The sequence below is a fragment of the Lipophrys pholis genome, assembly GCF_963383615.2.
Source record: "Lipophrys pholis genome assembly, chromosome: 6".
Taxonomy (NCBI): Eukaryota; Metazoa; Chordata; class Actinopteri; order Blenniiformes; family Blenniidae; genus Lipophrys; species Lipophrys pholis.
In genome coordinates this window covers 7,869,392-7,883,279 of record NC_137629.1, presented here as the reverse complement: position 1 = coordinate 7,883,279, position 13,888 = coordinate 7,869,392, and the positions used below count along the sequence as shown (strand labels likewise).

Here is a 13,888-nt window from a genome sequence, read left to right as displayed (position 1 = left end):
CCAACAAGGTCATCTATGTAAAAGTTAAAATGCTCTGAAAAGAGGAGGTTTACTCCACCATATCTTCAGTTTTGGTTTCAAACAGTATAAAAAGGTTCTGTTCTTCTTCGGTTGGTCTCTTTGTGTTTACCATGTGAGCTTTACACAGATACAACCATACAGCCTGCTGTTGATGTTGTTTCATGTGTTTCAGGTGCATGGTTGGTATTACAAAGTATTTCCTGGACGTGTTTCTCATCACATCCTTCAGTGTGATGAGAAGCCAATCAGATGGTCGTGATGTCTGACCCTCCCACTTTATGAGATTTCAAATAAAGTGGAAACGCTCTGATTGTAACAGTCAGTGGTGGACTCCTCAGAAAATGTTGCTCCTAGTTTGTTTCCTGTTGATGATCAGAGTCGCGAGTAAGTATTTGATGAAGTGTCAGATTCTGTAAATATACACTGAATGATGATGGTACATTTAAAATTCTGTTTCTTTTATTCACTGGCTGATTTTGCTTGTTTCTTTCAGGCTGTACAGGTGATGAGAAGGTTGAGATAAAGTCTGTTGCTGCTCAACAAAATGTGACTCTGACGTGTCCTCGAGAGAAAGACAAGAACGGTGTGATGCTGTATTGGATCAGAATCATTTCTGGACAAAAGCCTGAAGTCTTGGGAGGAACTTTGGGCATTGATTATGAAGAAGTTACTCAAACTCCTCATTTCACAACCCAACAAGGACCTGGAACTTTTATTCTGCACATTAATCAAACTCAGATGATCGACACTGGACTTTACTACTGTGTACAAACCTGGTTGACTAACATGACATTATTGAGAGGAGTGTTTCTAAAAGTTAAAGGTAAAGTGAACTCATTTTATATGCAGGCTTTTATATTTATTCACATGAATTTGAATTTTTTAATTACACACTTAACTCCATAACTCCATATAAATAGTTATTTATTTACAAATATCTTCTTACTTCCATATTGACTAAGGGATATACTTACCAACGTATTTATTTATTCATTTATATATTTTCTTCAACTGGTTTCTTACTTTTTATGTGGTACTTCCCAGGACCCCAGTCTGTCTTCTCTGGCATCAGTCAAGCTCCTCCGTCTGAGTGGTTCCATCCAGGAGAGTCGGTGTCTCTGCAGTGTTCGGTTCTCTCTGACTCTGAGAAGAAAACATGTCCAGAACATTCCAGAGTTTACTGGTTCAGAGCCGGATCAGATCAATCTCACCCCAGTTTCATTTATACTGCTGGAGACGGTGCAGAGTGTGGAAACGCTTCACAGAAATGTTTCTATAACTTCTCTAAGAAGGTCAGTGTCTCTGATGCTGCTACTTATTACTGTGCTGTGGCTGCATGTGGAGAGATCATGTTTGGAAATGGAGAAAAACTGGACAGTAAAGGTAAGTACAGACTAGTTTACTAGGAAAATGGTTTTTAATGTGAAAATAATCATCAGTATTAAATGTCTATTCTTTTTTTTAGAACATAAGTGGGAAGAAAGTGCCACCGCAGCCCTTTATGGTGTCGCTGCAGCTTTTGTTGCAACTATGATTGTTTGGGTCGGACTCATTTGGACCAACGACAAAAATGATTGTAACAGAGTGAAGACGGTGGTCATTTTCACCAGTCTGTCTAAAACTGAAGGAAAAACATGGAACACCAGCCGGCAGTGATCAGGAGGTAAAGTCACAGACTGGTAAAAGTAAATTCTTCTTAAATAAAATCATAATATTTTCTTCTATTTCCTCAGAGAGATGAAGCTGCAGTGACATATTCTGCACCAACCTTCAGCAGGAGAAAAGTCCTCAAAGCAGAAAGAGGAAACATTCGGCTCAGGAAGATGAAGATCAACACTGACGTGTGTTTTCACAACTGGTTAATAATTTACACTCTTATTCTAATAACTGGTGGTAATATTTGTTAGTTTTTGCTCATGATGTCTGATTACAAATATAGTCACCAGGGGTGAAGTAACAAATTCCACATGAATGTAATCAAGTAGGAATTTGGAGTATCTGAGCTTTTTTAATAAAATAGTACCAAACCATAAATTGTTACTGAGGACGCTCATTACTTTAATTGAGAATCAAACTGTTTTAAATGCATTTTTGTAAATATCCCTTTTTTTGAACCTTATATTTGCTTCATGTCTACATTTATTCACCATTTGTTTAATTCTAATTATCTTTTGTGTGAGAAATGTGCTTTGATTGTATTTAATGAAGGTAAACTTAATTGAAATGCTACAACTCCCAATGCAATTGAAAAGTTATTTAGTTAATTAAAGTTTTAAAGGACATCCCAAAGTGAAGAGTGAAGCAATATATACTTTAGGTATAATTCAAACTCTGACAATGTTATTTATTTTTCATGGGGACCCCCCATTCCACCCCTTTTTTTCTCTTATAGGTATTTTATCGCTGTTATTTGTCTTAGTTCAGTCCAAAAAACATGTACTGGGGGTTCCTGAGCAAGACCCTCGGCCCCCCAGCTCTCCAGGACACACTTGTAAAAGAGATTATTAATCTCAATGTGGTTCTCCTGGCTGAATAAAGGCTAAATAAACAAAATAAATGATATCTTAAACGGTTTGAGCCTATTCTTTTTGGTGATTCCATTTACTTCTGTGTAGTATTTTCTTCTTTAAATGCTCCCGCTCCACCTATAAATAGGCCGGGTCTTTCTCTCTCACCGACCGACTCCATCTCTTCCTCTCTGCTTCCTGGAGGCGTCTCGTCTTCATGCTCTCTCCCGCCGTCAGCAGTGACATGTCGCTCATTCTTACTTCCTGGTAGCCGGTAGGCTTTCTTTCTTAGCAGCAGTACTTTTGACTTGGCTGGACCGGCCGGACGGTTTTTCACCTTCATTTTGATCTGGGTCTAGTTTGGGTTTTTTCCTCAGCCTGGCGTCGGTGCTGGCTTCTCCGGCCCTGTACAGGGTCGGCCGAGTACAACACCTCTTTGTTTTGTCACGCCATCTTTCAGTTCATACTTTTCTTTTTTTCCATGTTTTTTGGGGCCCAGGTGGACGAGGGTTTTGTGTTTACTCCTCCAGTTTACATTTTCTTCAACATCACAAGAAGGAGAAAACAACCAGAGCGAAACAAAATAATTAATTGAAAGTTTAAAATCCTCCTCTTGTCTCCCGTGTCCATGATTATGTTCATTCTTTCAGTAAAAGATACTTTTACTTGTATTTCAGTAGAATTAAAGACATTTAACAGTGGCTGTATTAAAATCCACATTTGCAGTACTCTAGTAGTAAGTAAGCCTGCATATGGATTGTATGTCATGTCTGAAATAACAAAAAGTGAATTATATTGAGCTCAATTTAGTTTTGTTGATAATTTATATAAAATTTTAATATTTGATAAAACTCAGTTTGTTGTTATTATGATGCTTTTGATGCCATGAATCTATCTGGAACTTGTAAATACCATCCTGCTTATTCTGGACTAGACTGTTTTATTCATTAATATATTAAACCAGTATTGGGTATCGGTCAATACCAGGTATGAGTACTCGTACTCGTACTCATAAAACTGCCACGATACCACGACCCCCGATAACGGTTTATGGCAGCGTGCGGTTTATGGCACTTGGCTGCAAGGCACGGGCGGTGAGGAGCGCATATCGTGGCAGGCAATGAGGAGTACACAACGTTATTTTGTCGACCGTATTTTTGGAAAATTAACCGTTGAAATGACAGTTTGAGGCTCCTGCTTGCAACAGTGGACTGAAATGGAGCTGCTGCTACTTAAACTGGCTGTAGAGCCTGTGTTTGGTCTGTTCCACCCAGCGCACACGTACACACACACACACACACACACACACACACACACACACACACACACACACCCACACACACACACACACACACACACTGGCGACCCGCCACTCCTAAATGAATGTAGAGGAAACCCTGTGGTTTCTGACAAAGTTTTATTGAAAGCACTTTAGTTCAATGTTTGTTCTCAGCTTATGACAGAGTTAACCCTTCCTGCTCCGGTCTGCAGACCGTGGCCGGAAGATGCAGGGGAGACCAACTGGTACTCCGGGCCGAAGCTGTCCTCAGCTTCAGAGTTAACTCCTTCGCCTCACAGCTGGTGGAAAGCAGCAGTGTGATGATCGAATTTGAACGAATCGTTCAAAACCCACGAGTCGCTTTACTGAACTGTGTCTCACGAGTCATCACGTTCATTAACTCGTTCACTGAGTCATTCTTGCTTCAGCCGTCCAGCTGCAGAGAGGAAAACAGAAATGTCATTGTTGTGCTGCTGCTAGTCTAACTGCAAATATTTAGATCACATTACTCGCTTAAGTTGCTCTCAGGTAAAAGCAGCTGTGTTGCTACTGCTAATGGCTGCTAAAAGTAGCTAATAGTGATAGTAGCCGCATCGCTAACGCTAATAGCTGCTGAGCACAGCAGCCATAGACATAAACACTAGACGCCTCACCGACTGGCAGGAACATACGCCAGTGCGTCCTCCATCTTGTGAGGGGCATTTGTCAGGACTTCAGCAACGATACCGCATCAATTCAATTCAATTCAATTCAATTTTATTTGTAAAGCGCTAAATCACATCAACAAACATCTCAAAGCGCTCTTACAATGATAGAGTACAACAGGACCCAACTAAATCACTGTTCTGCTTTTGGTTGTACAAGGAGACAAAATAAGGACAATGGACTGCGTGGGATTACCTTCCACAGGTAGGAAAAACATATTTATTGTTGTTGTCGTTGTGTTTAGCTCATATAAAATTAACTTAGATGAGCTGGAGCCGTGGAAAATTCTCTCTATTCCCTGGCTTAAGCTCGCCCTCAAACAACAACAACGACAATATCAACATCTATTGGGTTCATCTAACGGAGGCTATTTTAGTTGCAGTGTGTAGAATATTACATTTCAAAAGAAATGAGTTGCTCAGAACCAGTCAGTGTACTGTTCCCCGCCTGTTCCAGCAGGAGAACCTCAGCCTGATCCCAGTAGGAAGTACTGTCTGGCTGTGCTCAAACAGCTGTGAGCAACATGTCACACCTCACTCCTTTTAGACATACTGACATGGACACAAACATTATTATTATATATATTGATTAGGATAGCAGATCAATTGATTGCACGTTGCACAAGCAGTGAATTAATGTGATAACACAGGACTCTGAACATGTAAATCCTTTTATTTTCACTAGGACCTCTCCTATGCACTGCCCACATGTCCTGATGCTTTGACAGCCAGACTCAGTGAAGCCATGGCCGAGGTGGAGAGTCTGAGAAGAGAGAAGAGGAATGAAAAGATGGAGAATGGAGGGCAAAGAGCACAGTGTGTGGTCTTCTGGAGGAACTGAGAGCGAAAAATCTACAAAATGAAGAGCTGAAAGAGAATATGTCATATAATATGTAATAATGGATAAATGTGTAACAATAAAGAAATAGGTAATAGGTAAATATCTAACAATTATTTTCTATCTAATATTAAAGGTAACTATGTAAAAATAAATGAAAGTATAATAGGTAAATATGTTATTGTGTGTAAATATGTTAAAAAAAAAATCTAAATTTGTTACACAAAAAAGTTATAATTTGTGCCCTAATGTACAGGTTTATTGGACATAAATGTCACATTGTGTGTAAATAAATTCTTTTACATATTTTTGTCATGGGCTCCATCATGTTGCTGCTCTAAAAGGAGAGGACAGCGTCCCAATGTTCAATTTGCAAACTTCATCCATTTCCTCTCAATACTTTCTATTAGTATTCTACATTGAATAAATAAATAAATGAAATTATTTTTAATTTTAAAACATTAAAAATGAAAGCAATGATTCTTCACAGTCCTGTAAATGCATATTTGCGTAGTTTTCTTCAGAAAGCACATCGCTGTCACATAGACTTGTTTAGGCTGACGGGTCAGACTTGCCACTCACAATATGGCGGCCGCTCTGACGTATCGGAGCGGTGAGCGGACCCAGGCTGCACGGGGTCTAGTGTTTATGTCTATGACAGCAGCTACCAGCTCCATAAAGTCACATGAGGCTTTCAGCTCACTCGCTCGAGTCAGCTTGTCTCAGTGGTTCAGCTCGAATGCCCGAGTCAGCTCGAAACTTGAAAGAGTCGTTCACCTCCTCTGAATGGTTCACCTCAACGGAATCGCCCCTCCCTCACCTGAAAGTCTGCAGTGGTGCTGCGCTCGGAAAGTTTCTGAATGATCGAGGAGGAAAATAATCACATAGTTTGTTTAACAAAGCTTGTAGAAATAAATACATGAATAAATACACAATAAATAATGTTAAAATACAACTTTGTTGCCTTTAATGCTGTCCCCTATAATTAGGTCCACCCTTTGAAAATCATGTTATTTATTGGTTCTCTTAAAACTGTATTTGAAAGTTGTAAGAAGAAAATCAAAATGTTGAAGAAAAAAAAGAAACTTTAAAAATCATACATATATAAATATATATTCTATATTTGCCATTCTGACTACCTGATATTTATTTGATGCTTAATGAGGATGGGTGGGGGCAATCTGTGGGCCACCAGTTTTTTCCCACGGTGTAATTTCGCTGCTGGAACGATCACTGCGGACAATCAATGGACTTCAGGGACTCCTGCCGATAGTTTGAAAGAAAGAAAATGAATAAACGCAGAAGAAGCCTTATCTGGATGCATTTTGAGATGATAAGTCCAACTCATGCCAAATGCCTGGTTTGCAGAGGACTTTTATCATTTCGGCAAGGAAGTACTTTGAATATGAAAAGGCATTTAGCCAGCAAGCATCCCACTGTGATGCACCGCCAAGACCAACCTGAGACCACGGCACAAAGGGCAGCAGCAGCAGCAGCAGCAGCAGCCACAATGACTGCTTTTTTCACCAGCGTCTCTGCTGCTACTGATCAACAGAACACAAACAGACAATCAGAACAAGAAGAAGCACCGCCAAGAAAAAAACAGAGACAATCCTCCATGGGAGCATTTGTCTCAAGGCCCATGATGCCGCTGCAGCAGACCAAGGCAGACGAGGCTCTGGTTAAGATGATAGCCATGGATTTTCAACCATTTTCCGTTGTTGATGATTTTCCTAAATGCAAATTTGTGAGGAGGATTCAGAGAGAAGGCTTACTTGGCACATTGTTGTGTTGTGTTACTTTTGCATTGTTGAAATTTGAATAATTGTTTTACTTCCAAATGTTTTTTGCATTGGCTTTTGCATGGCATTTGACATTCTTTAAATAGTTGTTATTCCTTTTACTTATTATTTTTATTCTTACATTATTTCTGTGTTTATATTTTATTCTTATATTGCACTGGTGAAAGTTCATTGTTATTTTACAGTGTCATTTGTATTTGCATTTACTTTGGAAGATTGTTTACAAGATTTGCACTCATTCTTAATTTGTGAAGAGCCTTCATTTACTTTTTGTACATAGTTATTTTATTATTATTTATTAATTTTAGTGTTAGTTCCAGTTTCTGTTTACTTTCTATTCCAAATTTGAATTTTTGACATTTCACTGTGATGTTTCACTTTGGTATTTTCCTTTGCATTCTATTCTTGGTTGGTTAATCTAGTTAACTTTGAGGTTGTGACAGAAAAATAAAGATTTCCGTCTGAGAAGTTTTGATCTTTCCCTCTTTTTTCACAATCATATAGCATGTTTTCCTGTTTAAAATTGGTGGTCTTAGCTTAATGAAATTAATCAGAAGGGATTTGATTTAGTAGAAGCATACCACTTTTTATGAATTGTACATTCTGTTTAAATCACTCTTCAACATTGCAGATTGGACTGACCGACTTGTACCTGAGCTCAATCTGTGACATTGGAGAATTTGTTTGATGGTATTTATGGTACGTTTGTCATCATAGGTTAATATAATTTACTTTATTGATCTCCACTACCGGTTCCATAGACATAATGTGTCTGGGGTGGTTTGATAAAAGACAAATATCTCTATCTATCCATCCATCCATCCATCTATCCATCCATCTATCCATCTTTCTACCTCTATGACTTCGATTAGTGGTTAGAAGCCTGTCAATCACATTATTCCTATGGAAACTGTTAGAGATGGCTGTGAGTTCACCTGGAATTGGCTGAGAGCAAAAAAGGGGAGGGTTTTCCACAAAATAGTTCCTGGTTCAAATAAACCTCAAAAAACAACAAAAATAATGTCGAATAAAGAGACCAGCGACACTAGAAAGTAGTGTGTACTTATTATTTCCCTCAGAAATGTTTCAGCAATTTTATTCTATTCAGGAAACTAATAATACCCCCACCCCTGCTTAGTACGTTGCTGCCATGGCGCTAAAGCTCTCGACACGTTCAGTGCACAATTGCGCATGCCCGAGTCACCTCGCTTCAGTCGTTCAGCTCGAATTCCCGAGTCAGCTCGAAACTCGAAAGAGTCGTTCACCTCCACTGAATCGGTGAGCAGCTCTGAGATGCTCCAGTGACAGTCCGTGAGCCCTCCGCCCCTCCCTCACCTGAAAGTCTGCAGTAGCGCTGCGCTTGGAAGGTTTTTGAGTGGTGGTGGAGAAAAAAAACACATTGGTTGTTTCACAAAGCTTGTAGAAATAAATACATGTATAATACATGAATAAATACACAAAAATAATGTTAAAATACGACTGTAGCATGTATTGTGTTACTTTTAATATTGTCCCCTATAATTAGTTCTGCCCTATGAACATCATGTTATTTATTGATACTAGTAAAAAATGGAAATCTGAATGTTTGAGGAAAAAAAAACTAAACTATAAAATCAAATGTATATATTTATATTGTATATCTGTCATTCTGGATGCCTGGTACTTATTCAGTTTAATCATTAATTTATTTCCTGGATCAAATAAACCTCAGAAACGACACACATACTCTAGAATAAAGAGACCAGGGCCACTAAAAACTAGTGTGGACTAATTATTTTTTTTTCCTCAGAAGTGTTTCAGCATTTATACATGATGCTCCCCAGTGGTTCGTAGCAGCAGGTGCAACTGAATCAAATGATTCAAATGAGTCAGACAACCGATTCACTTGGATGAACGACTCAAAAACCCGTGAGTCAGTTCAAGGAGTCAAGTTTCTCATCACTAATGTACAGCTTCGTGCCAGACCTGCTCTACATAAGCACGCTCGCTCGCTCATGCACACTGGTCAAGCCAGCAGATCATCATTTAAAGGGGCCACGCACGCAATGTTTTCTAACAGTATATGTGGCAGTGCCATGAAAAAAAATTATTGGATGTCAGTACATCACAATGTAGGAATGTTGTTCAATTAACCTTTGTGCAAGAAAATAAATGTGTGTATTGGCCTAAGTACTCGGTATCGGTATTGGTGAGTACTCAAATGCAAGTACTCACACACTACTTGTTTTGGAAAAAATGGTATCAGTGCATCCCTAATTAATATTTCCCTAATCCCTAATTACAGACAAGTGAGAAGCACAAAAAGCAGTCAAGAACAGTTTTCAAACCTGCTGCCAGTTAGTTTGATCAGCCACACACACACACACACGCACGCACGCACGCACGCACGCACGCACGCACACACACACACAGAGTAAAGTATGAAGAATAGCAGAAATTGCAAGCACAAGCAATAAACCATAAAATTCTTTCTCCATTCATAAATTTAAAGTCACATATCCCCCCTCACATGTTAGCAGCCCCCATTAAACACAAGAAAAGACATTGTGGAAGTGAGCAGGTGTGTGTGGTCGCCCTCTCATGTCTGCTCCACTGAATCCTTCTGAAATCACCACTAATCAAATCGACAGAGCTTCCGCTGCACACCTACTTCCTGGAATGTAGCCAGAGGGTGGGACAGGAAGAAAAGCTGCCACTCTGGACCATTTAAGTCCTTTTATGGGTTCTTTGAGGAACAGCTTTTAAACATGGTCAACTGCTCTCTTCAGACGAGTGTTTTCACCACCACAGAAGAAGAGCAGTTTAGGCCCCAAGGTTCTTAATAACTACCGTCCTGTATCAAACTTCGCATTTTTCAGCAAAAATTTTGAAAAAATTGTTTTTACTCAATTAAATGATTTGTTACTTACAAAGAACATTTTAAAGACGCATCAGTCTGGTTTTAGGAAGAACCACAGCACAGAGACAGCCCTTTTAAAGATTTTAAATGACAACAGGTGCAATCAAGACTCCCAACAGCTCACAGTCTTGATTTTATTGGATCTTAGTTCTGCTTTTGACACCATTGATCATGTCATTTTATTAGATAGACTCAGGAATCTGAGCAGCGTCTCTGGTAATGTTTTTAAGTGGTTCAGTTCTTATCTCACAGATCAACGCTTCTTTGTAAGTATGGATACACATTCCTCAGGAACCCATGAAGTCAGCTGTGGGGTTCCCCAAGGATCGATTTTAGGCCCAATCCTTTTTAATCTTTTCATGCTGCCACTAGGGGACGTCAACAGGAGACATGGCATCAGCTTCCATAGCTATGCTGATGACACACAGCTGTATGTGGCGGTGTCTCCTGAGGACACAAGGCCAATTGATGCCCTTCTTAACTGCATTTTAGATATCAAGCTTCAGCTTCAGCTCAACCAGGACAAAACAGAGGTTTTAGTTATAGGTCCTGAATGCCAGAGAGCCTTTTACCAAAACTGCTAGATTGTAACCCATCTTCATCTGTAAAAAACCTGTGCGTGACTTTTGACTCTGAACTTAATTTTATCTCACACATCAAAAATGTGACAAAGACTGTTTTTTATCACCTGGAGAACATAGCCAGAGTCCGCCCACTTCTCTCTCAGGCAAGCGCAGAGGTGCTAATGCATGTTTTTATCTCCTGGAGGCTAGACTATTGTAACGCCCTGCTCTCTGGTCTCCCCAAAAAAACCTTGTCAGCTCTCCAACTTCTACAAAACTCTGCTGCACGAGTGCTGACGAGGACCAGAGGGTGGGCCCACATCACGCCTGTTTTAAAATCTCTGCATTGGCTCCTCGTTCGCTTCAGGATCAATTTTAAGGTTCTTTTATTAGTTTTTAAGTGTCTTAACGGTTTTGCACCCTCTTATTTATCTGGCTTGCTTTTACTGTATCGACCCTCACGAGCCCTGAGGTCCTCCGGCGCCGGCCTTTTATTTGTGGCTAAAACCAGAACCAAAACCCACGGGGAGGCTGCATTCAGCTTTTATGGCCCCTGTCTGTGGAACAGCCTGCCGGGGAGCCGCACGGCCGCAGAGACCGTTGAGATTTAAAAAAAAAAAAGGTTCAAAACTCACCTTTTTAAAATCAGGCCTTTTAACTGATTGTTATATATGTATATATATCTATGTTTGCAGATATGTGTATTACCTATTTATTTATCTACTTTATCTATTATCTATTTATTTACTTTTATTAGGTTTTTAATTTAATCTTTTATCGCCAGCGATTCCTCAAAGGGGTCGCTACACTGGTGGTGGCCACGCTCCCCACCGGGATTTTATAGGCATGAAATGAGCCTTTTAATGGTGCTTCATGTGAAAGAGAACTTTAATCAGTGTCTTAACGTAGGTTGCCAATGGAAACAGTTTCTAGAGCTGCGTTCTATCATTCTACACCTCCATTCTTCTCCGATGTTGGAGCTTTTGATTCAGACTCATCCAGAAATAAAGTGAAAGGAGCAGAAATTTACAATGTAATGCCAAAATGTTAAAAAATAAGCTCATTCACGTGTTATTTTTGTTTTCTCTCAATGGCCACTCAGGGGCTCCGGACGAAAGCAAGACGGGAGTGAAAAAACTCAATGTTTTCTCGCTCTTTGGTCTGCATCCGAGGTTCAGGCCAAACTAGATGGAGCGATCCGGACCAAACCAATGAATGAAATCCATCTCCTGGTTCTTGTATGAGCGCTGTCAGCGCTAAAATGGTGAAGTCAGTGACGTATCACGTTTTGGAGTGACGCAATGACGTGGCTCTCAAGCTTTAGTAAATAGAAAAGTCTTGAGTCTAGCCTTAAAAGTAGAGACTGTTTCAGCTTCCCTAACTGAAACTGGGATCTGGTTCCACATAAGAGGAGCCTGAGAGCTAGAAGCTCTGCCTCCATTCCACTTTTAGAAAACCTAGGAACCTCCAGTAAGCCAGCACTCTGAGAACCAAGTGTTCTTCTGGGGAGATATGGGACTAACAGATCTTTTACGGTATGATGGAGCCTGGTTGTTAAGAGCTTTATAAGTTAGAAGGAGGATTTTAAATTCTATTCTAGATTTAACAGGGAGCCAGTGAAGTGAGGTTAGTATTGGAATGATGTGACCTCTGATGCTGGTTCTTGTCAGGACTCTCGCTGCAGCATTTTGAATCAATTGAAGACTTTTTAAGCAGTGATTTGGACACCCTGATTATAGGGAGTTACAATAGTCTACTCTCAAAGTAACAAATGCATGGATTAGTTTTTCAGCATCACTCTGAGTCAACATGTTTCTAATTTTGGAAATATTACGGAGGTAACAAAAGGTAGTCCTGCAGATTTGTTTAATGTGGGAGCTGAAGGATAAATCCTGGTCAAAAATAACTCCCAGGTTCCTCACGGTGGTACTGGAGGTCAAAGTAATACCATCTATTGTTACTTTATCTTTAGATCATTTCTCTCTCAGATGTTTTGGGCCAAATATAATAATTTCAGATTTATCTAAGTTCAGAAGCAGGAAATTACGTCTCATCCAAGCCTTTATGTCTTCAAGACAAGCTTGTCTTTTAGAAAGTTGGTTATTATCGTCTGGTTTCATAGATAAATAGATTTGTGTGTCATCTGCATAACAATGGAAGTTAATGGAATGTTTTTAAATAATATTCTCCACAGAAATTATGTATAATGGGAAAAGTATGGGACATAAAACAGAACCCTGTGGAACTTCATGTTTAACTTCAGTCTGGACTGAAGAGTCATTGTGAACATGGACAAAGTAGAACCTGTCTGATAAATATGATCGGATCCAATTTAGTGCTGTACCTTTAAGCCCGATGATGTGTTCTCGTCTTTGTAGTAGGATGTTAATCTTAAGGCTATCATTGTCAACATCCACATGAATGTTAAAGTCACCCACTATAATGACTTTATCTGAACTCAGTACTAAAACTGAGAGTCTCCGGAGTTGCCGTCCGTCATCCGAACATATAAAAAACTGTTCAAAATTATAAGGTATCATTTTTTAGTTTTTTCAAATATGTTTTGTTTTCATTTTGAAATATAACATAATTTTGAATAAAAAATGTTTTTGGTTTATTCTTGTGACATTTTTCTTGAATTTTGAAATTTGAACTAATCAACAATCCAACTAATCTTAATTTATTAATTCCCTGGGAGAAATTCCTTTTCCACATTGACCAATCCTGTTTCTAGGGGGCAGACGTGCTTCAGGGAGCTGATGAAGGTCAAACATCTTGCTCAAGGATCCACAGGGTAATCCGTCTGTAGTGAGGATGACATCCTACGAGCTTCTTATCCCAAGTTTTCCTCTCAGCCAACACTGCCCCAATAAACAGAATGCAGATTGAACTATTAACTCTACTGAAAAAAAAATGGGGCTTAGAGGGTGGACAACATGAGTAAAACTTCTTTTAAGGTAAAATTTTGAAAGACAAAAGTTTTTGTTTTTGTTTTAATGCAGCATATTAAAATGCATGTCCTCAAAGTTGCACTTGAATTTTGTGAGAACAGTAATTATGTCAGAATACAAATGACAAAAAAAATTACACTCAGCTACAACAAATACCTGATTAAATAATTATTCAATAGAAGTATGCTAAACAGGCAAAAAAGCCTCATAAAACTTGAAGATAATCAGTTAACAGAACTGGATCATGATTAATTTGCTTAGATTTCATCATTATTATTATTATTATTATTATTAATATTAATATTATTATTAATTGGTAACGTG

General features: G+C 39.1%; 1 protein-coding gene across 1 annotated transcript in view; it reads left to right on the top strand.

The window, feature by feature from the left end:
* The first annotated feature begins 341 nt into the window (after positions 1-341).
* Positions 342-13,888, top strand: part of LOC308111366 (uncharacterized protein) — a 110,695-nt gene continuing 97,148 nt past the window's right edge. Inside the window, exons 1-2 of the mRNA XM_080466231.1 lie at positions 342-405; positions 515-844. Of these exons, the coding sequence (XP_080322357.1) occupies positions 363-405; positions 515-844 (373 nt within the window). The 5' untranslated portion in view covers positions 342-362. The remainder of the gene's footprint in view (positions 406-514; positions 845-13,888) is intronic.